The sequence below is a fragment of the Strix uralensis genome, chromosome 3, assembly GCF_047716275.1.
Source record: "Strix uralensis isolate ZFMK-TIS-50842 chromosome 3, bStrUra1, whole genome shotgun sequence".
NCBI lineage: Eukaryota > Metazoa > Chordata > Aves > Strigiformes > Strigidae > Strix > Strix uralensis.
This window is the reverse complement of record NC_133974.1, coordinates 93,317,596-93,342,866: the sequence shown is the minus strand read 5'-3', so window position 1 is coordinate 93,342,866 and position 25,271 is coordinate 93,317,596. Positions and strand designations below refer to the sequence as shown.

At 40.5% G+C, this 25,271-nt stretch overlaps 1 protein-coding gene across 2 annotated transcripts in view; it reads left to right on the top strand.

The window, feature by feature from the left end:
- The window catches only part of ZNF318 (zinc finger protein 318), a 27,956-nt gene extending 2,685 nt beyond the window's left edge, over positions 1-25,271 (top strand). The window contains exons 2-11 of one of the 2 annotated variants that reach the window (XR_012628231.1): positions 3,420-3,565; positions 8,304-8,937; positions 10,056-11,480; positions 14,481-14,580; positions 15,326-15,612; positions 18,441-18,644; positions 19,127-19,226; positions 20,252-20,370; positions 20,817-24,911; positions 25,028-25,271. Coding sequence is in view for 1 of the 2 variants with exons in the window: in XM_074863382.1 (XP_074719483.1) it covers positions 3,420-3,565; positions 8,304-8,937; positions 10,056-11,480; positions 14,481-14,580; positions 15,326-15,612; positions 18,441-18,644; positions 19,127-19,226; positions 20,252-20,370; positions 20,817-24,239 (6,438 nt within the window). In the remaining variant the exon portion in view is untranslated. Of the gene's footprint in view, positions 1-3,419; positions 3,566-8,303; positions 8,938-10,055; positions 11,481-14,480; positions 14,581-15,325; positions 15,613-18,440; positions 18,645-19,126; positions 19,227-20,251; positions 20,371-20,816 lie in introns of both variants that reach the window. The other variant, XM_074863382.1, reaches the window with a different exon arrangement.

The window sequence follows — 25,271 nt, the reverse complement described above, 5'->3', positions numbered from 1 at the left end:
AAGTTTTTGTCCACCAAAAGGTGTTTGACCAACACAGCATAAAATACGTATACAGTTGATTTTACTTTTTAGAAGTACTCTTTACAGAATTAGAATTAGAGAAAGATAAAAGCTGGGATTATGCTGATGTTTTCCAAACAGTGGATCTAAGTGTGGTCAAAACAAAGCAGACAGCAGATATGTTGGGTCAGCATGATCGGGTAAAGTTTTAATAAAGTTTTCAGATTTATATGTGTTAAGACCCCCTCTCCAGAAGTTTGAAGATACAAAGTCTGGAAATGTAGAAAGTTACACAAATGTGTGAATAAATGGCATTTTGGAGCTGTCACTGAAAGGAGATGAATTGAGACAGAAAGAAGGAGGGCTTGAAATAGGAGAGTATAAAGTGTGTGTAAAGTGGAAGATACAGGATGTGGAATGAGGACACTGATGGGGTAAGGGCATGGGGTTGAAATGCAGAAAAAGCTCTAAGTTATTGTCCCTGCTCGTCATATGAATTGGAGTATGGAAGGAGCAGTCTTAGAGATTTCTTAGTCCCTTTTCTTGATTCTGGGAGTTGTTTTTTGATTTTTTTTTTTTGAGATGGAGTGTATGCATTCCCAGGTTATGAGCATCATTAGCCATTTTCTCATGCATAACTGGGATGCTGACTGCTGGTGGAGCTGTGTATTGGACATTGTAGGCACGGATGGTGTTAGTGTCTTAGCAGCTGGGGAAAACTTTGTGGAAATTGGAGGAGAATGGAGTGACAGCAAAGGTTTGGGGTGAGTATTGAAAAATGTAATGGAGAAGAGGAAGGTCAGGGTTGTACAGTGAGAGATTTTGGCGGACTTTATTTGCTCTTGCAAGACTGACACGTGCGGCTTTCATTTGTCCCTGCCGACCTGTGTGCTTTCTTTTTATAGTTTCTCTCAGCTTCTTTGCTTTCTTGTAAGAAAATTGGCTGAAATTAGAGGACTGGAGCACGTTGGGTCAACAGAGAAAGAAGAAATGAAGAGCTGGTATGCTACCTGTGCAACAATCTGGCAATGATAACTGCAATTTAGGTGCCAGAACAGGAAGGGAGGAAAATGCAGTGCAGTGTGTAGATAGGAATGACTAGTGGTGGTGTTCAGTGCTCCAAATGAAAAAGCTGTTAAAATTGGAATTTCTCAAACTGAAAAAAAATAATTGTAAAGTTCAAATATGTACCACCATAACTGCTGTCTTTGCACAGTCTGTATGGTGGTCACAGGCAATCCTAAAATCCCAAACTTTGTAAGTGTAAACTCTTTCTTTCCTTTGCCCAGAAGTTTGTTCTGAGATGTAATCATCACTTTTCTGTCTCCAGTTCCTGGAGATGGTTGTCACGTATGTGCCCAACTTGCCAACAGTCTCGATGGCAAGAAGATGCCCTTCAAGATAATCTCTTCTTGAGGCAGCCCTCAAAATTCAGTGTTATACTGGGCACCAGTGAGCCTTCAGCATGCACGTTCTATATGTTCTATCTCAGCCAGCCTGTTGCAGGATCATATTGTGCTATGCAACACAGTTGGCCTTAGAAAGTAATTAAAATGTGTTCTGAGAAATGCTGGGGTTCAGATTAGTGGAGCAAACCAGAAATCATTAATATGTTGACAAGGTTATGTGCCCAGTGGATTCCAGGGCACATTTGTACTGCAAGTACAGGCAAATTTGTGAGGGAATTCTTTTGCTTTCTTGTTGGAGGTTATGTACTGTTCTTCTTTTGGTCTCTTGGAGGATTGAGCTGAATCTGCTGCATCTTCTCAGGGTGGATGCAGACAACATAGTGCACCTGCTGCTTGCTACTGCAGTTTTCAGCGGTGAAAGCAATATGCAGTGCATGACTGGTTTGGCAGAACTGAAGCTGTTTCATTGCTTCCTGTTAGGCAGAATCTAAACCATGTTGGTTTAAAAAAGTAAATCAGGTATCTCCATCTCCAAGCAGTCTCATGTTTCTTATGGAACTCCCCTTACTTTGATCATTCCTGTTGTCATGGTTTGGCCAGCAGCCAAACACACATAGCCACTTGCCTCACCCTCCCCCCACTCAGGGGATGGGAAGCGGAATTGGAGGGGTAAAGGGAGACTCATTAGGTTGAGATAAAAACAGTTTAATAATTGTAATAAAGTAAACCAATAACAATTGTAATAAAGTAAACCAATAACAATAATAGAAAGTATAAACAGGTAATGCACAATGTGATTGCTTACCGCCTGCCGACTGATACCCAGCCTGTGCCCGGCTAGTGATCCCAAAATACCAAGATCCCCCAATCGCAATCGCGGAAGCGAGAGAGAACCCCCTCCTTCCCGGCCACCCCTTTATATACTGAGCATGACATTGCATGATATGGAATATTTCATTGGCTAATTTGGGTCCGGTGCTCTGGCCAGGCTCCCTCCCAGCTTCTTGTACACCTGCACACAGGCAGGACATGGGGAGTTGGAGAGTCCTTGATCTCTTAGCAACAACTGAAAACAGCAGTGTATTATCAGCATTCTTCTCATACCAAATCCCATAATGAATCTAAAACACAGCACTATTCTAGCTACTAAGAAGAAAAATTAACTCTATCCTAGCTGAAACCAGGACACCTGTATTCTAGTGCCATATTCTAGAATGATGTGAGGCATAATTAGTTGAGCATAACCTGCCAGTAATGACATGTTCTGTACTGAGTATGTGTCCAAGGGAAGGTCTGTGCAGAGGCAGTTAGCTCAGGCCTTCTCTGCTGTAGTTTTTACAAAGGCAACTTTACTTAGCTCTGGTCTAGCTCTATCAATAATAAATAATGATAGTGGGAATTCTACTATAGAAAGTGTTTCTATAGTCACTGGTGTTTTTAGCATTATGTTGTGCTTATCTGCTGAAAGCAGCATGAGGTGAGGAAAACTTTCGAAAACATCACTGCTAGGAAAATCTTTGTTTACACTGTTTTATACTTTGGTTCGTGTTGTTACTAAAGCTGGAAAGCGCCAGAAATCCAGACACTTTTATTAAGAAATTCCTGGCACTGTTTTTTATGCAATGTTTGTTTAGCTGCTTCTCCTCTACAAAGAAAGGAGGACAGCAGCAAATCTGGGACTTCTTGAACTTCTCTCTGTTTTTCCACATTCCAAAATGGTGCTTTATGAAATGTATTTTTGTGTTGAAAATTTCCCTTCTGGATAATGTAAATACAGAGCATGTTATTGGCAGCTAGGATGAAAAATGAAATGCAGTTAATAACCTCCCCTTTCTTTAGTAACTAAAACCAGTTGAAATATTTGGAACATTTGTTCTTCTAGTTTGATTTTTTTAATTGATCCATCCACCCCAAGTCTCATATATTAAGCAGAGCAGAGTCACTTGCCTTTCTGTAGCTGAGATTAAAGTTCCCTGATTGATGGGCTTGCACTCTTTCTTCAATTTACAGAGACGTTCACCGAGTCTCCGCTCTGAGTCTTCACTGGAACAGAGTTTGCGGATTACTGTTGGTAATGACCGGTATTGCATTGGCACACCAGAGCGAAGGAGGCTGCCTGATAGACTGGGCTCACCAATTGATAACCTGAGTGACAGGTATGGTCCTCCACAGATGGGGATTCAAGTGTGTGAAACAGTAAGAATGTGGGAATGGCTGTAGTGGGTGAGACCAAACATCTAATTAGGGAACGAGGGTAAGAGGGCAAGCATGTAGTGATGCTTCCCTGGAATACTCCCCCAGCCTCCAGCAAGTTGTGGTGCTGGGGATTCCTGAACAGAAGTCCCTGCCTGTGTTCATAGTAGCTTTAAACATCTATTGCTTCTCTGATTTTTGTCAGCTGCTTCTAAATCCCATATAAACTAAAAGTGCACACAGTACACTGCACGAGGGAGGAGCTTCATTTGACATTTCACAGCTTCAGCCACCTTTCTCTGTCATTTATGAACCTACCTAGTCCTGACTGAAAGGAAGGTTGTTTATGGATAGTGTAAAGCTTCAACTTCCTCATTTATTGGGAAGAGTAATCTACTTTTCTGATTTTTGAGAATAGTCTTGAAGAAGGCTCTAGTGTCGTTTAAAGAAAATTTATTATTATTATTTTGACTTTAAAAATGCTGCAGAATGGAAGTTAATGTAGTCAGACAGTCTCATACAAGTAAGTGTTAGAATTCTAACAGGGTCCCTTGATTGGAATTGGAGGCAAACAGTTAATGAAGAGACATCTTTTATGTTAAAAATACCACTGTGAACAGTTAAGTATAACTATTAGTAGATAGTGTTTGGAAATACTTGCCTTCAGTAGGAGAACAGGTATAATCTGGTAAAATCAGAAGATTTTGTGCAAATAAAATAATTTTCTGTCTTGAATTGTGTAGTTAAAGATGGCATAGTTTGTGCCCCAGAGCATACAATTGCAGTTTCAGGTCAGCGATAAGCATCCAGCACAAAAAAAGCACTGTAACTTCCATTTTTGATGCAAATATCCCCAACTGTTAAAAAAAAAAAAAAAAAAAAGGCAAGAGAAAAAGAGGGAAGTGAGCAGAATAAGTGAATTTCCCGTCTTTCTCAAGTGTAAGGTTAAGTTTCAGCAGGTGCGAAAAACCAAATGATAGTTTAGTTTTCAGTACTGTCACTTTTATGGCTTTACCTCAATTCTCCTGGGATCAGTGTTCAATTGTAAATCCCCTGTGCAGCCTGCCGTCTTCTGAATGAGATGAGTGCATATACCCAGGGAGACTACAGTGGTTGGAAGGAGCAGGAAATGGTATGTAGGAGAACTGGCACTGCTCTGGCAAATTAAGAACATGCAGGATGGGGGGGTGGTGTTTGTCCCATTGGTTCCTTCTCTCCAGTGAGGTTTTATATTTGACCTGTTTTGTGGTTATGATGCGTGGTTAGAAGTAACATCGAGTACAGCGGCGTTGATTTTAATGTAAGAGTGAAAATGACAAAGAACTTCTGCTATCTCTGTTATAGGACCCATGGATGTAAAAAAATGGTCAGAATAGACTCCTGAGAAGGTATAAAAGTGACAGATGAATCAGAATAAGAGAAAGTGAGACCATGTAGACCTCATTTTTTACGTGACTTCCCATATTTTGTAGTGTAGGTATGCAAGAACTCCACGGGGTAACATTTACTTTTTTTTTTTGTCCAGTCTCTTTGTGCTGGCTGCACTTGTCTGAGTGGTGCCCACTGTCCAGAACCTTAAAGTGTGTGACAACTTAGTCATCCCTTGGCTTTTCCTAAATCTTCTAGGTACTGCTTCTGACTTCCAAATTTCTTCCCTGTTTAGCCATTTTGGTTGTTTTTAAAAGACACTTTGTATTTGGTTAAGGACGTTGTTTATCATGTATTTTTTCACCATGTATTTTTTTTTTCCCCTCTGAGAGGCTGCCCTGGTACTGGAACACTGACTTTATATCTATCATGGGGCTTTAAAGTAGCCCTCGTTGTGAATCATCATTGGGTTTAATACTGGGCATACCGCATTCTTATTTGGCATGTGGTATGTTCTCAATCTCATTTAAAAAAGAAAAAAAATAGTGTTTTCTGAAGATGTCTTTCAAATTGTGAAGTAGTTGGAGCAAATAGTTCTGAATTTAGTTATTCTCAGCTATTTTTGCTAACTACTCAGAGATTTCAGGCAATCACTTTTCCAAGTTATTCTCTGTAATTTGCATGGGCTTGGAATGGTAGAGAGGTTCATTAGCGTATGAAGGAAATAAAATACCAAAGGATGGAAATCATAGACAGTTTTGGATTCTCCTGCAGCAGTGGATTTTTCAGGATGCCTCAGGAGAATTTCTCAGGGTGTGTGTTCACGTGCAGGTCCATCCTAAAACATCTGTAGGAACTTGCCCCGAGTTTCTAGGGCAGCTGGCCTCCTGCACATGTCTAAGCAAGAATACTGAATGCTGCTGACTTCAAGGTCACCCAAGCATCTTCAGTCTTCTACTTCAGCAGATTAGTATTTCTTTGTCTTCCAGAATCTCAGTTATTTTATCGCTCTCCCTGTCTTCCATCTATCCCTCTGTCAGTATTTTAAAGACATTTTACTACTATCTGAGCTGGCATAAACTATACAGAGCATCCCACCAATTCTTTCATCTGAGGTTAATCCAAAAGATTAGACCATATCACTTCAGAGACTTGGTCTGTGTTAAGCTGTGCTCTGAAATAGCATTTTTTTGGCATAATATCAAGAGTGACAGTTGGCTTGAGTATGAACAGCTCATCTGACTTCCTATTCAAATACTGTGTGTTAAGGTGGAGTCCTGTTGGTTGCTGACAGCAGAATACCATTATTTATTTCTGTTTCTGTGTATGTGAATAAATATGCAAAAAGTAAACTTACCTTACACTGGTTCTCTGAGGCATCATGTCTATGTAGTCTGTGGTCTGTTCTTGGAAACTGCAAATTCCAGTAATGCATGGATTCTGTGTTGGTGAAGGAATTGGGATGGTCACAGTGATACCACCTTGTGTCCTCTCTCAGGGATGCAATGGCCTGTAGTAGACATTGCTGGCTAAAAGCACCCAAACCAGGTAAGAGGGACATATCTCTGATGGACTTTATTTACAGAAAACATATTAAGAGTTACAATTTCTGTAAGGCAAGTAATCCTTTCCCTCATACCTGTATTTAATCTTTGAATTTTATATTTGCATCTTAGCCATTCAGAGTGTATTTGGAACATCTTTCTAGTTGTAAATGTGGTAGGTTTGCTGTTCCTTTCTTTCCAAAGTAGGATTAAATACTCCTTCTGCTTTATCACTGCAGTCAGAGCATTTGAATCGTAGGTGACACCTGGCAAGCATGCATGCAAATTATTTGCACAGAAATCAGCTGAAGGTGTATGGTGAAATACATCTGTTACTCCACCAGGTGTGTTCATGAAGCCTGTGTAGGTTTAGCAGTCTCTCAGAAAAGGGGACACTGGGGTTAGACATACCTTTATGTAGGCTGTGAGCAGCAAAATTTATATATGAAATTTAATTCTAGCTACTTTTTAGATATTTTCATGCTTTTGGAGGGGGTGGATGTGTGTAGTTTGCTAGAAACTGGAAAAATACCATTTAATACTGTGGGTACTGGTGTATGCAATATTTGCCTTGTAAGATGTGTTTGACTGATAAAGCATCTAAAAACATATGAAATGCTTTGCAATGATGCAGGTTAGAGATAAATTGAAGTTTTGTGTTGGTTTGTTCTTAAATATCCATGTGTAAACTATGAAAATACTGAAGAAAAAGACGTTGTCTGTTTATGCCTGTTATTCTTTAGTCTGGTGACTTTAAAAACTGGGGCTGTAATTTATCTGCAGGGTTTTTTTAAGATTTCACGTGGCATGACTTGATTTGTTCCTTCTCAGATCTATGAAGAGACTTTTCTTAGTAGGAGGAGAGATGATTTTTGAGGATTCAGGCAATGATACATACTAAGGAGCACATTTGCTTTTCATTCTTGAAGGATCTTGCTGGGTTTTTGAAATACCTATGAGTAAAAACAGCAGCTGGTGTTTGTTTTGTTTCTGCCTGATCTAAAGAACAGTCCCAGGAAAGTTTTTAGGACTGGGGAAAAAGGCCTTAGTTAAAGCAGTATGCCTAATTGGAGGTATGTGTAGGAATTGGTCCAAAAGAAGATACTCCAAGAGATGTTAGCTAGCTATTCTGGTGGTGTGCCAGTTGCACGTCCTCTGTGTGTGCAGGGGCTGGCACAAAGGAATGATACTATTACATTTACTATCCCTGGTTCATAGATACCTTATCAAAAACTGTGCTGCTTTTTGGGTATAGCAGTTCATGTGATTAGTGACAGTCCAGTCTACAGATCTGTTGCAACAGAAAATGCTGCTAGAATTTGTGGTCCTTGTCCACAGCTGAATAAAGAGAGGATCTGGTTACATTTGCGAGTGTGAAACTGAATTGTACCTTGAATAATTCATATGAAATGTGAGCTTGGCGTCTTGCTGGGAGAGGTGAGGAAAGGGATTGTGGTCTGAAATATGATAGTAAGTTTTTTTTTAAAACGTGTAGTCTTTCTCCTTCACGGAAATAAATCCATCCTATCAGTTTTTCAAGGTTCTCCTTCTGCACTGTGAGTTGAATTGTTCATGTCACTGCATTTGCAAGGGACTTCCTAGGAGGGATGTATAGTACCATTAAGTCTCCCTCTCTCCCCTGCCCTTTAAGTTTATAAAACGTTGCTTCTGTTTAATGATGGAAATGTTTTCTGAAACAGATTTGGAAATGTCTTACTCTTGAGTAGGAGTAAGACTTAGTTTACCCTGACTCAAGTACTTACGTTTATTCTATGCTTTTCTTATACAGGGATGATATGGCTGATGGTCCAATATTCACTAGAGGCCTCTCATGTCCTCGAGGTCTTGAGAGATACCCATCGCATGAAGATCAGCCTTCAAGTCCCTTCATCATGAGACATGATGAAGACTACCGCAACCGAGATGTTTTCCTCCATCGTTCAGATTATAGTCCACATTATGGTCGTCGAGAAGAGCTGCCTCGTGGGTCTGACAGAGATGGTGACAAACTCAGGAAATCATCCTACCCATTGAGGCCAGAAGAGAGGGGACGAGAAATAAAGCGTCCACGGTATGAAAAAGATGAGAAGATGCATGGTGTGAGTGGAGAGCATCAGAGTTTCTCATCAGGAACACGAAACTATCGCAGACGAAGCCGCAGCCGCAGTAGAAGCCCAAGCCCATCATACTTGAATGAAGAATTCCGAGAGCTTGACCGTGCAAGGAGGAAAAGAGAAGAAGAAGAGCGTAGTAGAAACTTGAATCATGATGTTTCAGGCAGTGGTTATGTGATCCCTGGCTTGACTAACACACTACAGACTTCGGAACCTCGGTATACATACAGGCCTGAGGAAATCCCATCCATGCCCAAAAAATCTATTTTGAAGAAACGAGTGGAGATGGAAGTAGAGTCTCCTATTCAGGTTTGATTTCTGTCTCTCTGTCTGTCTCTATGTTTCTACTTTCCAAAACAGTCACTTCATGATACAGAATGTTAGTTTGAGTTCTAAAATAGAAAAGCCAGATCTTCATGTTTTTCTGTCTTTGAGAGGACAGGTATCTTTTTGCAGGCCTATACGAGTTAGGATTGCATTAGAAACTTCCAATGGTGAAGGCATTTATTCAAGAATCATATATATGTAAAATCTGAGGCAGAATAAAATGTCCTTGTTGAAATTCAGCCCTGGATGCTGAGGTCTGGGCCAGCTTTTATAGAGGAGCTGAGTCTTTTTGTACTACAGGCAGTTGGTCCATTGATCAAAGCTCTCTGCCTGTCACAAGGCCTCTTTCTTGTTTCTTTATAGACTTAAGAGTGCATCCTCAGTACCTCTGACTGAAAACAACTTTGAATTTCCTTATTTTTTTTTCCCTTTGGACTGTAGGCCCACAACCCTACTTAATTTGTACCCAAGCTATACCAACTGAGTCTCAAAATTAGAGCAATGGGAAGATAAGGGCTTGCAACCACTGTGATAAATCGACTTTTCTCATATTTTAGTGCATCACTTTTGATCTGCCTGTTGTACTGATCAGTGTTGGTTTGACAGTGACGTGTTTATCTCACCTGCAATACTGAGGATCCCATTCTATACCTTTTATTGGAAATCCTCTTTAACATGACATTAATTATGCATATCTGAAGAAATGACTGGAAGTAACCCCAGTGCAGTTGTTTCTACCTGTCTTAAGGTGTTGAAATCCTATTTGTCTGTGATTAAACTCAAAGCATAGCCGAAATTACGTTAGGGGGTTTAATTTTAAAAGTTTCAGTTCTTATGCTTGAAAAAAGTTACAAGAAATATAATTGTGATTTTGTGTATTCTCTGAGATAAGTGTTCATTGCTGGACATGACATTCCAGAACCATTATGCAACTTGTTTTGTAGTCTTCTGTGTTCTCTTTCAACTGTATATTGTCTTTTCTAACTCCTTCCTTCAGCTATGAACTCAAGGAGAAATTAACCTATTCCTTTGTTTGTTCTGTGAGGTGCATAGTTGCCTCAGAAGGTACTGTAGTAAATAGTAACTTCTCTCTCTTTCAGCCTGAAGGCTTTTCAAGCAGTCCAGCTCCCAGCAAGGATCTTCCACTTCTTTCTAGTCATTCATCTTTGCCCCAGAGCAATGATATGGCTCCTTTTGCTTCTGAAGTGGAGAACTTTCTCAAACGGTTTAACAAAGATTCTGTTGTGGAGTCCGCAAACAAGGAGTTGCGTGATGGTTTATACGAGTGGAGCCCGCTTTCTGGAGCTCCCAAAGACGCCTTCACATTTGAAGAGAAGTTTGGAAACTTCTTAAGTCACAAGGAAAAGGTAGAACCCAAGTCAGAGCCTGCTGACCGCCATACTGACTTCCTGCTGCCTCATGAGAGGGCCAGTCAGGATGGCAGTGGTTTCTCCCGAATTCTGGGCATGATGGCTGATTCTGTCAGTGCTCAGGAAAAGAGGAGACGTAGTTTTCCTGACATTGAGGATGAAGAGAAATTTCTTTATGGTGATGAGGATGAAGACACCAAAACTGAATCTCTCCCCATTCAGAAGCCCCCAGTAAGTTGTGGCAATGAGATAATAAGCCAGAAAGTGAGTCCACCTCCTTCTCCTGCTCCAGCTGTCAAGCTGGATCCTTTAGAAGAGCCTAATGCTGAGTATGCTAAGATCCATGACTTACTCAAAACCATTGGACTTGATATCGGTGTTGCTGAAATTGGAAAACTGGCTGTTCGTACCCAGGAACGCCTTCATGGCAAAAAGCTGGCGTCTCGTTCTCCGGATCGTCGCTCTTCAGATCCTCGCAGACTGGATCCTTGGGACTTGCGTCGCAGCCGGAGTGACACTCGTTCTCCCGAGTCGGGCCAGCAGCGCTCAGCATCACCTCCAGTCTCTTTCCAGCAGTCTAAAGATGCATCCTCTGTCCAGAAACCAGAATATACTAAGAATAAGCCAGTGGGACAGGATATACCTCCATGTGCACCAGAACAGCCTCTTCCTTCTGTCTCTCTCATTCCTTCAGTTCCACCAACTCCTGCTAGTTTGCCGCCTACACCTACTTCTGTTTCCCAGTACCAAATTCCTAACTATTCCCAGTTCACTGCCACTCAAATGCCCCAAAACTATCCACCTCCCACAATGGCTCCTCCAGGATATGATGCATATGGGCACTATATGGCATATGCAGCCCCTGGCTGGACCATGTACCCCCCTGCCCAGCAGCCTAATCCTACACTGCCAGAAGCTCATGGTCTTCTTACTATGGCCATGTCAGCAAACCCCACGCGTCCCAACCTCCGGGTGATTGAGACAGTCTCCATGGGAAAGGATGTCCCTGATTTAAAAAGAGATGGTTCTGTGCTCGTTCATGTCCCTACCACTCCTACCCATTCCAAAGTGCCCCTTCGTTTGTCTTCACACCCTCTCAAAAATACCACAGAAAAGATGTCGGATGAAAAAAATCGGGCAGCTCAAAAGCAGAAGGTATGTTATGTATTCTGATAGATCAAAATATGTTGTACTGCTTGATTGCTGTCTTCAGGTGCACATTTTTTTTTCCTGAGTAGCTCCAGTTTAAAAGCAGTTGGACTAAATTTGCTTTTGTTAAATGTTTCCAGGCATTTGTCTGTATTACTCTGTGACAATTTTAAAAAATGTGTTTAAAATCCCCCCAAATTGTACACCCTTAGGTTATGGCTGAACAGATGAAATCAAGCACAAAGTTGAAGATCTTGGGGCCAGTCAAAATGTTACAGAAAAAACATGGTGGCCACGGCTTGGCTTTACTCTGCTGAGCTTTAAGTATTGAAATACCTGAAGGTATCCAGGTATATAAACACCTGAAGGGACAGTATAAAGAAGATGGAACTGAGCTTTTTTCAGTGGTGCCCAGTGGCAGGATGAGAGGCACAAACACAGGAGGCTCCATCTGAACATGGTTCAGGGTACAATAATACTATCTATATTAGACAGTCTTAAATACATCCTAAAGGATGTTGTCATACACAGTTGCATACAATTTTTCCTCTACATTAGTGTTAATTATCTCTTACAAGAATCACAAAATCTGAAGAACTTCAGGGAAACTCTTCTTTACTTGGTGCATCTGACAGCAGTTTAGGTTATGGGTGTTAATATTTTCCTCTTCTAGTTACCTTGGTTTGTATGATAATGGGGAAGAATGTATTTTAAAAAGGAAACTGTAGTTACATAACTGTCAAAGGACTGGAAGATTCCTGAAAGTTGTTTGAGTTTTCAAACTGGTGTCCACTCAGTCTTTGTTGTTAAAATAAGGCCATAGAACCATAGAATGGTTTGGTTTGGAAGGGACCTTTAAAAGACCACCTAGTTCCAGCTTCCCTGCCATGGGCAGGGACACCTTCCACTAGACCAGGTTGCTCAAAGCCCCATCCAACCTGGCCTTGAACACTTCCAGGGAGGGGGCAGCCACAATGTATCTGGGCAAACTGTTCCAGTGTCTCACCACCCTCATTGTAAAGAATTTCTTCCTTATGTCCAATTTAAATCTACCATCGTTTAGTTTAAAACCATTGCCCCTTGTCTGGTCACTACAGGCCTTGGTAAAAAGTCTCTCTCCATCTTTCTTATAAGCCCCCTTTACTGAAAGGCCACAATAAGGTCTCACCGGAGCCTTCTCTTCTCCTGGCTGAGCATCCCCAACTCTCTCAGCCTTTTTTCATAGGAGAGGTGTCCCAGCCCTCTAATCATTTTCACGACCCCAGCAGGTCCATGTCTTTCTTGTGCTGGGGGCCCCAGAGCTGGATGCAGTACTCTAAGTGGGGGTCTCACAAGAACAGAATAGAGGCAGAGAATCACCTCCCTTGACCTGCTGGCCATGGTTTTTGTGCAGCCCAGGATACAGTTTACTTTCTGAGCTGCAAGCGCACATTGCCAGCTCATATCTAATTTTTCATCTATGTATGCGTATCTGCATTAGCGACATTTTTTCAGTGTAGCTGTGCTAATGGTACGTTGTGTTGATAGGCTAGTAGAGGAGCAGCACATGGCAGAGGCTGGAAGCTTTTTTCCTTCTCAGTTATATCATGTTCCTCAGAACAAATCAGACCATGGAAGAATGGACCACTGAATCAAAGAGAGCCTCAAAAGAAGTCACTTTAAATTTTTGGTCTGAGATAACCTCTCTGCTTTTTGTTTGAGGTGTCTTAAAGAGGAGTACTTCCTCAATGTGCTACATCAGCAGATAAGTGAGCTTTCACTGCTTGCAGGAATAATAATTTCTTCAGCTGACATGTTTGAAATTTTTTGTTAATGAAACTTGGCACTTCTGGAAGAGCTCTGTTGGCTGAAGGTGTGTGGTTTTCTCATGCCGTGACATACCCTGGTAGCTCACCTGTGCATCTTGGCAGAACTTCTAGGGCTTTGTCTGTACTACAGACGTCTTTGGCTTGGGCTTGGTCTGCACTACAAATGTCTTTTGCTTGGGCTTAGTCCACCATTTTTTTGCAGGTATGGCTTGGAGTATAAAAACACATGTTCCAGTTGATGCCCCTAATGGCAGAATGGGTGTTATGGTGATTAAAAAAAACCCCAAAACACAAAAACCTAAAAAAACTTGTGGCATTTAAGACATGGCTTAACTGTGTTGGTAGAACTCCTTCCAGGGCTTACTCCAGGCAGGATCTAGGGATCCTGCCAACATTTACATTGCCATACTAGTAGTGATTCTTTAGGGACGACGAGGCCTTGGGTCAGTTGTTGTTTGTTCAAGGGAGGAGTCAGTAGTAAACTTCAGGAACATTGTGAAGGTAAAAAAATTGGAATTTGTGTCTTGAAAAATAAAGCTGTGAAGGAAATTGAAAGAACTTTTCAGGTTTCATATTGCCTGGTTTCCTTCTGTGAGAATCAATGGAAACCAGTGAAAAGCGGATTTGTGAGCTCCTCATGCCAGAGTTTATCTTATTGACCAAGAAACAAACTTCATTCAGGTGTTTCATTTCAGACAGTTATGCCTGCAAAATATTTGGTGATATGGTTATGATCAGATTGAAGCAGAAGCCTAAATAGTAGTGAAAATTGACCAGAGTCAAAGTAGGAGGCAAGGTGAAGGGCTGTGAAGTCTTTTGTCACAGATGAAACATGCTAGCTGTAGAGATACTGCATCAGTTTTGAAGAGTCATTTAGCATTGGTCTTGCTCACGCCTGTAGAAGATAGTCAGCTGAGCCTAAGTGCCTTGGGAAATGGTGCAACAAACAAAGCAGTTTTGGGGAATACACTGCCCAAAAGAAAAAAATCACCTTTATATAGGGTTATAGCGTGAGCACATGATATAGTTACCTGTAGAGGAAGAGGTATATTTGTTGTGTTAAAATACTCAAGAACATTTTGAGAATAGTGAGCAGTGTTCTGTGACTGGCAAGCTGAGGTCTTGCAGTCATTCTTGCAAGACTGATTAACGTATGTTGGGAAGAGAAGAAAATCCAGTCCACTTCCAATCTGTTTAGGTGATAGAAGAGAGAGAAAAACTGAAGAACGAACGAGAAGCACGGCAGAAGAAGCTTTATTATCTCAAGACTGAATTGGACAGGCTTCGTAAACAGCAAGGTACAGTGCATCCCCCCTGCTTTGTTTTCTCTACTGGTATGGGTCCTAGTACCTGCTAGGAGAGTGAAGACCAAAATAATAGTAGTCTATAGTTTAATATTTTCATACTCTGGGCAATGCAGAACTCTTGAGAAGGCAGAGACCTAATTACTATATTAAAATTAATTATGTCAAAATTTGGCTGTTACACTGAAGCAAACAGTTGCTCTTGCATCTTCTTTTGCAGCTTGATAAATAAAATGAATTGCACTTTGTGCATTTTAGTGCTTCTTTAGAAGAAGTGACTGAAATAGTAACTAAAGACACGTCACTGTGCCTTTCAATTTTTCACGAATCTTATTTGGAGAAGGAAAAGTGCTCTAGACAGAGCTAACTATTTTTAAAATGTTTGTTTGGTCCAAGTAAGTACTGATTTCCCTCACCATTGGAAAATTATACTTTCAGGTTAGAATGTATGATTAACTTTTGCTTGTTTGGTCACACAAGGAAGTGGCAATTATTAAACTGATTCTCTCTCTTGATGATTATGGTGCCTCTGTTAGGGGTGTACATTAAGGCAATCCTTATAGAGGTGGATCGTGTAGATGCTGTACCTGAGAGTCGGTTCCATCTTTACAACTTCCTAGTCAAGATTTAGATGTAGTATTTTATATTAGTATTTTACTTGTTGCTGGAATAGTTGTACAGATCTTAAGACAATTTTCCTATTGCATTTCCAACTCTTCTACTTCCTTGATTGGCTCAGGAGAGATGTTGAGGAAAAAACGTCGTGAGAAGGATGGACACAAAGACCCGTTATTGGTAGAGGTGAACAGGCTACAAGAGAATATTATGAAGGAGATTTCAGAGCTGCATAAAGAATCTGATGCAGCTGACAAGAAGCAGTCTGAGCTAGACAAAGTAGCACAAATCCTGGGGATTAACATATTTGAAAAACCCCGAAAACCACCTGTGGAAACCAAAGATTCCTTGGAAAAGACCAGCAAGTCAGAAAATGCAAAAGGTCTGGAGAAACCATCTTCCTCCAACAAGGTAAAGTCTTCTGGCTTGTGTGCTAATGATTTTCCCACTAAGAGAAGAGGGCACCGGGGAGACAGCTGCTCCCAAACATTTACTAGAGGATCATTTGATGTCATTTGTTATCACATCTCATACCCTGGTTTTGATGGTGCATGCAGGTGAGAGTCAATGTATCAGTGTTTATAATTTCCCTCACTTCAGTACCACTTACTGTTTTTGATCTTGGTTTTGCTGAGGTGTTGGTCGGATTGAACAATATCATGACTGTTTGTAGCTGTTCGGTCTCAGTGCCATACCAGGAAGACAGACTTTTTTTCTCTACAACATTTCTGGCATGGCCTGTCAAGGAGGAATGTTTGTAGCAGCGAAGCTCTCTGCAAGTTTAGACCATGTTGGTCTTCTCACTGGGTGGTGATATTAACAAATCGCAAGACTTACATACGATTGTCAGTTTAACAAGATTATTATGTACACACTACGGGTCTCTCTTAAGAAATGTTAGTATGCATCAGTATGGTCTCTCTGACATGGTCTATACAATTGAGTGCTGGATATACCAAAACAGGCTTATTGCATTCCAGAAGATCGTTTTTACTTTGGAAGTAGTGTATGATAGTAACATCTGAAAGGTTATGCATGTATTCAGGAGATTAATTATCCTGCTTTTCAGATGTTAATTCAAATACGTAACAGAAATATCTGATGGGAGATGGTAGATGCTTTTTTGTGTAGACCTTAGTGTGTACTTTTTGCAGAGAGGAAGATGTTAGTAGGGTAAGAAGTATTTCCTACAAGGTCACTCAAATCTGTGTATCCTGTAAACTTTTCCTTACTTCATCCTGGTCTGGTTCAGAGAACTCATTAGATGTCTTTAATCTGAAGGCTTGCTTTTGTGTTTTGTTTTTGTTGTTTCTTGAAATATCACTGAAGTTTAGTATCCACTTACTTTTACAAATCTTTTGCTTCAGTCACCGCATCATAAAACTAAAGTAGGCAACAATGTCTGTTAAATCCTACATTGCATTAAGTTATATTGCTTTCTTTTCTTGAGATATGGCATGTGTGAATACATTTTTCATTATTTTAATTTTCATTGTTTGTATTTTGTTGCAAACCCATAATGACTTGATCCGCTTTTCATAGTTCCTTATTTTAACATGGAAAATTCTGATTTCTGGCCAGGAATATTTAATATTTCCAGATACCTTTTAGTCTCCGAGATTCACCTTGTAATTCTGATTGTTAAATGAACAGAAAGATGGTGCAGGCTTCTTGACACTGAGATCGGTTGACTCTGCCAACCTAAGGGCAAAAACATATGCCTTTCTGCTTATTTGCAAGCTACCTTGTGGTCCCTTGCTGCTGAACCTGTGTCTGTGTGTTGTAGTTATGTAGCGAGTGCAGAGGCGAAGCTGGCTTTGTTGTACTAAACAGATTGTTCCTTCTGGGCTCTTAAGCACAAACTGGGGTTAAGAGTTGGCTGTCACCTATCTATGTGAGAAGCATTGTCTTTTTAAAGTTCTGATTGAGATAGTATTTTTATAGGGCATATTGGGTGGGTGTATGTCTGTAAATAACATAAACAATGACATCATGAACATCCTTTCATGCACTTCCTTCAGATCATAAGTTGATCTCATTGTTTAAGAGAATGTCAGCTTTGCTGTGTTCTTGCAGAGAGGATATATGCAAATATTCACAGGGTGACTTCCTACTCTGCTACCAAGACTAGATGGTATTGGGATATGGATATCTGTGGGGTGCATAGTGGCCTGAGTGTCTTCTTTGTTTGATTTACAATGTATGTTGTGTGGGGTGGTGTTAATAGGAGAGAATCTCTCCTTGTTTATCAAAAGGAATTTCAAGTAAGGCAGATGTTATTTAACGATTTTGAATCTGCTTAAGTAAATTTGTTCAACGCCAACAGTGAATAACTTGAAAATCATGCAGTCAACTCAGGTCTGCTAAGTTAACATGCTATTCTTTACAGACTGCCATGCAGATTAGAAATGATAACACATAATGGGCTTTCAGCCATTGAAAATGTAACTCAAAGCTCAAAATACATCTAGTACTATCATAATCTAAATTAGCAGGGCTCATTCATGATCTATGTCAGGGATTATTTGTTTTGCTATTCTGCAGTGTTAGTTTAGTATAAATTTTGGCCAGAGTCCTGAAATGTTTGTGTATCACTGTATGGCGTCTTCCTGTACAAATCAATGTAAGTGCAGATACCACATGCTTAAATCACAGGATGCTCCACCTTACATACTTAGGTAATTAACAAAACATCATCTTTCTGTTATTGCTAAGCAACGAGTCTTCTGGAGAATTCAGGAACTCTCAAATAATCTGATAAAGCTGATTGAGTTCAATACCTTCAGTCAAATAATTCTTACTTCCTTTTTCATTCTTCTTTCATCCAAGCTACTTTTACAGTAACTTCTGAATGCTTCTAGGGGAACCATTTTAGGTCTTCTGGGCACTGTCTGACTAGTATGATAAATTGGAACTATTCAGATCTTTATGTGAAACCCATAAAGTGGGAAGGGTGCATGCCGTAGGGAATTTGTTCATTTGGTTCCTTGATTACCTACAACCATCCAGCCATTACATCTGGGAGCCTTATTGGAAGCTCTTCACTGTGGCCACGCAGCGTCCTAGTCGGCAATACCAGCTCTCTGAAACAGTGGAATTAGCCTGGGCGCTGAAAAGCAGGTGATACATTTTTTTTTTTTTTGGTGTGTGTGGCTTCTGCTGGAGGCAGGTTCTGAGTTCTAGAGCATTATGTCTGTCCTGCCTTGTCTTAGAGAAGTGTTTCCTTTTGTTCAATTTAGGAATCAAAAACTCCTAATGAAAAATCCAGAGGTAGAAGCCCGAAGCCATCAGAATCTTCTTCACAGTCCTCCAAACACCCTTTCCAGTTGGCCAATATTTATGAGTATTATGATGCAGGGAATCACTGGTGCAAAGACTGCAATACCATCTGCGGGACCATGTTTGACTTTTTCACACACATGCATAATAAGAAACACAGACAGGTATGTTGCAGGCTTCCTTCACTAAGTGCATTTCATATTGCTATAAGTATTAACACTAGAACATACATCGCAGAACTACATTTTACAAGAAAACCTGAAGTAATAATGAACCAAAGAAGTTGCTTATCAAATTCTTTTTCCCTAATGTTGGACTTGAGCAGTTTGTACAGCTACCGGTGTGTTCCAGCTAGTGTAAATGGGGCCTGTATTCAGTTTCTTTTGGAACTAGCATTTGGTATTTGTGTTTCATATGTTTACCTGTTCTTTGCCATCATTTACATTTTACCCTTTTCACAGGTTATTTTCTCATTGTAAATTGCAAAATGGGAGGGGAAAGAGAGGAAAACATAGTTGCTGTAAATATTTGCACATTGATTTTAATGTTCAGTGTTCTGAAAGGATGTTAAAAAGGAAAAAGACAAGTGTACTTGCCTTGCTAGTGTAATATATGAGCCTGTATACCTCTGTCACTGTGCAAATAGACCCTGGATCCTTACAACAGACCTTGGGCTTCGAAGACCCAGAGTGAGACCAAACAAGACTCCATAAAACGCATCGATAAGATAACTGTTCCTGCCAAAGGTACGTTCATTTTTTTTTAACTTGGGTATCGTCTCCCTTTGCCCTCCAGCAGGTTCCAGTTGCTCACAGAAAGGAATTTCAAACTTTTATGTTATTATAGGAGTACATATACTGTATTATTAGGTAATAGGCAAATGATTTACTTTCCTGGTTGTTCATGTGGTCATGAAACAAGAGTGTAGGAAAACATAGCATGGTTCCTTCTCTTTTCTTTAGAGTTTAGTTTTTTATTTCGAATACCAGGTGACTTTTTCTTTCTCCAGTGTAGTTCTGAAGTGATTTTTGCTAACATATTAGAATTCAGAACATGACCAGAAGAGTTTGCAGTGTTTGGGCAGATCTTGTGCAGTACTCCAAAGTTTTGCAACAGACTCTTCTGTTCAATACATTTTTAGTAGAGGTGTCCCTGAAAAATCACTGATGAGTACTTGGTAGAGTGTAGATAGAGAATCTGAGAAAGCCATATGGAAGGGACTGTAAATGATTTGAAAATTCATATAAGATTTAAAATTTGAGTGTCTAAATAGATCTGCCAGTGATCAATCTCAGTTTCTTAATCCGTTGTGTACTTCTAGTAGTGCCCACTAAAGGAGAATCTTCAGTGTGTTAGATAAGTGCAGCTGGTTCTGTAGGCACAAGGATGCAGTCTTGCCAAACTTCAGTGAAAATACTTGTGCTCTTTTTATAAACCAGGTGTTTAGTATTTGAACAGACTATGCCAGAAAGATAGAAAATAGATTAAGACTGTAGGAAATGTTAACCTACTTGAATAAGGGATAGCCTTAATATGATGGAGAGCACTAAAATAATTTATTTAATCAGTGTAATCAAGCTTCTTTACTTTACATGTTTGCTCCTGGTAGTGATGTTTCACATACTGTAAGCATAAGGAGAGCAGCATTAATTATTCTAAAAGAAACTGCTGGAGGTTTTGCTGTTGTTCTTTGATATGTTTATCTGGCTTTGTCAAGAGCTTGGCACTTACTAAGTTTCGTTTCTCTGATCATTTTCTTCGGCCTTTTCAGGCTCTGAGTTTCTGATTCCCATCACTGGATATTATTGCCAGCTCTGTCATGAATTTTTTGGAGATCAAATCTCAGCAGAGCAGCATGTGAAAAGTCATCCCCACAATGAGAAATATAAGGTTGGTAACCGGTGTACCAGGATTGAGTCATTCTTTGTGTTAGCTTCTACTTGTTCTGTCTTCTTTCCTGAAGAGTGACGTTTGACTCCTTGGAGTATATGTATTTGGTTATCTTCACTACGTTCTACTGAACTAAATAAGCAGAACTTCCCACTACATAGAGACTAATCTTTCATCTGCATGAGGTTGAAATGGCGTTTAAGTCCCAGTGTTGATTTTCAAACTCTTCTGTAAAGTGACAGCATTGCTGCAAGCCACCACTCAATTCACATTAAATTACAGAATGTGGAGTTTGTAGCATCTCAGTTTCATGGTAGGAAGAAGTAATTTGCTCCCTTAGTGTTGACATGGCACTAACTAAACAAGTCAAAACTGTTACGGAGCTTAATTTATGTATTTATTTTTCATGGAAACAGTGGCTAAAATTGTGACATTTATTTCCACAGAAATACATAGATGAAAACCCGCTTTACGAAGAGAGGAGAAATCTAGACCGTCAGGCTGGTTTGGCTGTAGTTCTGGAAACAGAGCGCAGGCGGCAGAGTGAGCTGAAACGGAAACTAGTCGAGAAACAGAAAGAAGAGAAGGATGAGAAGAAACAAAAAATAATAAAGAAAGAGGAAGCAAAGAGCATCCCGGAGCTTGGAGAAGGAACTAGTGAAACTCAAGGCAAAATAGATTCTTCTGCGCGAAAAATGGGTATCAAGCTTAAGCTGAAGAAGGAGGATAAGGAGGAGAAAAAAGAAGAAAAGAAAGAGGAATCTAAAAAAGAATCACCAAGCCAGACTTCCTTTGGGAAATTCAGCTGGAAAAAGGCTGAGAGAGAGGATAAAACCCCTGGAGGAGCTATTATAAAGGAGGAGAGTACAGAAGGAAACAAAGAGGAGAACAAGTGTCAGTCTGGGAAACCCCACGTCAAGCCCATTGAAATCAAGCTTTCTGGGAAAACTGTTATTCCACACACAAGCCCATGGATACCAGTTGTTTCCACCTCAACACCAGCAAAAATGCTACCCAATCTACCAGTCCCCACCATGATTTTCAGAAAGTCTACTACTGCAACAGTTAGCAAACCAGCACCTTTGAACACCTTTTTATCCATAAAATCCTCTGGAGCTACCACCAAACCACTGCCTGTGGTGAAAGAAACCAATGCAGATCTGCTGCTGCCACCAGATATCATCTCAAAAGCTTTTGGAGGGGAAGAAGTAATTTTAAAAGGGGCAGAGGAGGATTTGAAAACAGCAGAGAAAAGTGAGTCTTCTCAGACTTCTGATATACCACCTCCACCCACTCTTTCAGCAGCAGTCCAGCAGACAGCTGTCATCCCTGCAGATGAAGTAGCTCCAGGTGTGTCTGAAAGTGAACAGACAATGCTGGCAATGCCAGTGAGACCCCCTCCACCACCACCTTCAACTGCTTTCAGTGAACAGGCAAAAAAAGTAGAGAAACGAAACTCTTGCTTGGCCACAGCCAATGCTAAAGATCTCTATGATATTTTCTATAGTAGTGGTGGAAAGGGTTCAGCTGACAGCAAGCTTGCAAGTTCTGCACTTCCAAATGGAGAAAACTGTAATCTAACAAAACCTGCAGACTTATCTGCAAACCCTAGAACAAATAATAGCTCATCCTCCTTGAAAGAGGATTCTCAGAATGTGGCTACTGAAGTTAGCCAAGTCCACTCAGCTGAGAGGAGCTCAGAACTGAAGAAAACTGATATTCAGGAGACTTTAATACTTCATACTGAGATAAGCCCTGATATTGAAAATGGTGTTCAGAAAGATGTAGGACAAAAATTTCAGACTCCTCTTTCAACAGATGTTCAGACTAAATTGAAAGAAGATTCCTCACAGTGTAATCAAGTAACAGGGAGTTGGATTCTTGGCAAGAATCAGGCTGAAATGAACAGAAAACCACTTCAGCCCCAGCTGTCAGAAATGTCAGTCACAGAATTGCCAGAAACCAAAACTGCTTCTGGTATCCAGATGCCTGCAGAAATTGGACTTGTGGATATAGGAGGTAGAGAGCAGGTAGGCAGTCAGGAACTCTGTGATCTACGGAAAAAAGAGGCCCAAGAGAAAGTTGGACAGGAAGATGCAAATAAAACTGTGGTTACTAACACAAACATTCCTGGTACCTTGGAGAAAGATGCAGAGATGAAAGACTGGGAACTAAAAGCAGTAAAGCCTGAGCTTAGCTTACATCCAAAGACTTTGTTACCTGAAGCACAGAATGAAATTCAAAATTTGGGAAATTCCCATTTGGTAGAGGAAGAGTTAAGTGATAACTGTAGAACTCACTCAGAAACTGATAGTCCAGATTTGCTCTGTGATTTTCAAAACACTTCAAAAGAAAAAGCTTTAGTAGCAGTAATGACAGAGCAGAATTCTGTTGATGCCTCCTTAAAAGATGCAAAACTGAAAAGCATAGCTCTGGAAGTATCTCAGCCAGGGGACCTTGGCGAAGCTCACCGAATTTCCGGAACCCAAAGTAAGATTTCAGAAATGACAAGAAGTCCTGGTGAATGGGACACTTCCAGAACTAGTAATGGAGAAGAACAGCTCATCACAAACCGTTCTTCTTCTCAAAGTGGTTGGGATCTATCAAGTACTCCAAATGTAGAAATAAAAACTGGTTCTAATGAAGTTAGTGCTTCAGATCTGACAGAGGTACGGCCAGACAGATGTCTCGCCAACACAGAAACTAGAAGTAGCATATTAGAAGCTCAAGAAGTTCGACCTGAACCTTCAGGCCATGCAGTGTTAGATAACCAAACCCAAAGGCAGGAGGTTGCATGGTTAGTCAATGCCTGCTCTGGGAACATTGTTGAACTCAGATCCAGTGTAGAATTAGTAGTTGAAGTTGAAAAAAAATCATTAGGACACACTGGATCTGATGCAACATTAGATAATGGTTTTATCAAGAGAGATGCAAAAGAAGTAGGGACTGGAGGTTTTTCTAGAGCTCGCTCTGATCTTGTCCAAGAGTCAGTAGTTGCTTTATCAGCGGATTTCCATAGGGAGCATCTTTCAGAAGCAGCTGTCCACTCCCCAGAAACAAAGCATAAGGTCGTAAGAACCTCAGCGAGCAACGACCTTCATCTGAATACCACTCACTCAGGATTGAACACTGAGCAATCCGGAAGTCCCTCTGCAAATGTTCACATGGATGACAAGAAAGTTTTTTTGACATCAGAAGGTGTGAAACATAATGAGATTTCCTCCCAGAAAGCAGAGCTCGAGTTCAAAAGCACCGATTTCAGTTTAGGAGATACTAAGGTAAAACATGAATGCTTCAGCATCCTTACAGCAGGACTTTTAAATGAGAATACAGAAGAAGTCTCAAAACTAGAAACTATCGCATCCATTAGGCTGGAGTCTAGTAAACTTAAGAAGCTGGGCGTTGAAAAAACAGTGGATGAAACAGAGATTACTGATTTTGCTACATTGACTTCTGGTAGTCGGGAAGAAAAATTTTGCACACGGATTTCTCAAACAGCTATGCCGCAGCTTGGATTGCAGTCCTCAAATAGTGACACTACAGAAGTGGTCATGCCAGTTCTAGAAATACAGGGCATTTCTCCCATGTCTGAGATCCTTCTGCAAATGGAGGAGAGCAAAGGTGGTGCTGTTGAAATGCCATCACTGAGTTGTGATGGAGGCCGCACAGAAAGTCAGGCTTCTGGGTGTGTGGAAACTTTCCTTCCTGGGCTCAAAGAAACACATGAAAAGGAGGGTGGCTCGGGAGGCAAGGGAGTGCGCACCATCCAGAGCAAGAAGACTGAGCAAACAGAAATTGCTGACAATAGTTTGGAAGCTACAACAAATTCAGGAGTTGCTGAAAGTTTAGCAGAAAGCCCAGTGGGTTGAAGTGAACCCAGCCAGTCCCAATATTTGAGGAGCCAGAGCTGGGATTATGTATATGTTTGTTTTTTTGTTCCAGTTGAGGGTTTTGGGTGTATTTTGCATCCTGTGGTAGGATTTGACTAAAGTGAAACTTACATCATTGGAAACCAGACACATACTTTATTCTGTACATAATTAATTGTGTAAAATGTTTTTTCATGTGAATTTTTTTGCCAATTTCTTTTCTACACTCTGCTATTAAAATGGAATCTCTCGTTTATAATGCGTGCGTCTTTGTTGTTTATTTTGGGGGCTTTTATTCTTTGACCATTCTTGGATGATTTCCAGCTCACCCTGTTTGTGTCAGTAGCACCATGAGTAGCCCAGCCGCTGGGACAAGCTTGAGAACAGCAATTTAGAACTTGAGGAAATGGAGACTTGCAGAAGAGCTAAACCTGAAAATTTCTTTAAACTGTAATGCATGGTTTTGTTTACTTTCATTGTTTGAAATGCAAGAATGTGATTAGAGTTGATTTTGTTTGTTTGTTTATCTGTCTCTGTGATTTGTAATTACTGTTGTATTACGTCTGTGCTTAAGCTGTTTCATTGTATTGTATAAGCACATGTATGGATGCCACATCACTAAGCAAGGGGAGAAAATCTGTCCGACTGGCTTTTGGAGAAGAAGACTAATCGGTAAGGCTCTGTGGCCTGACACCTGGACCAGACATATTGAGGTCACTTACATGATTTGAAATGGGCTTTCTTTCATTGTATTGTGATCCAGTAACTATTTGTGTTAAATCATTTAGCAGCTGACCAGCTCTGAAGAAGCAGAAGATCAGAACCCTGGTGTCAGGAATTGGACTCGCTTCATGTGATACAGACACATGCATGCCTACCCTGAATGGTCCTTGAGCTATCAAAAGCTCTAGTGTGGTGGTTCTCATTTGTATAGCTTGTTAAAGACTAAAGTATTAAATGTGTTTGCTTGGATAAATATAACATTTTTACTTGTAAATTGTTTAAAAAATAAAAATATGGTGGTCAACAAGA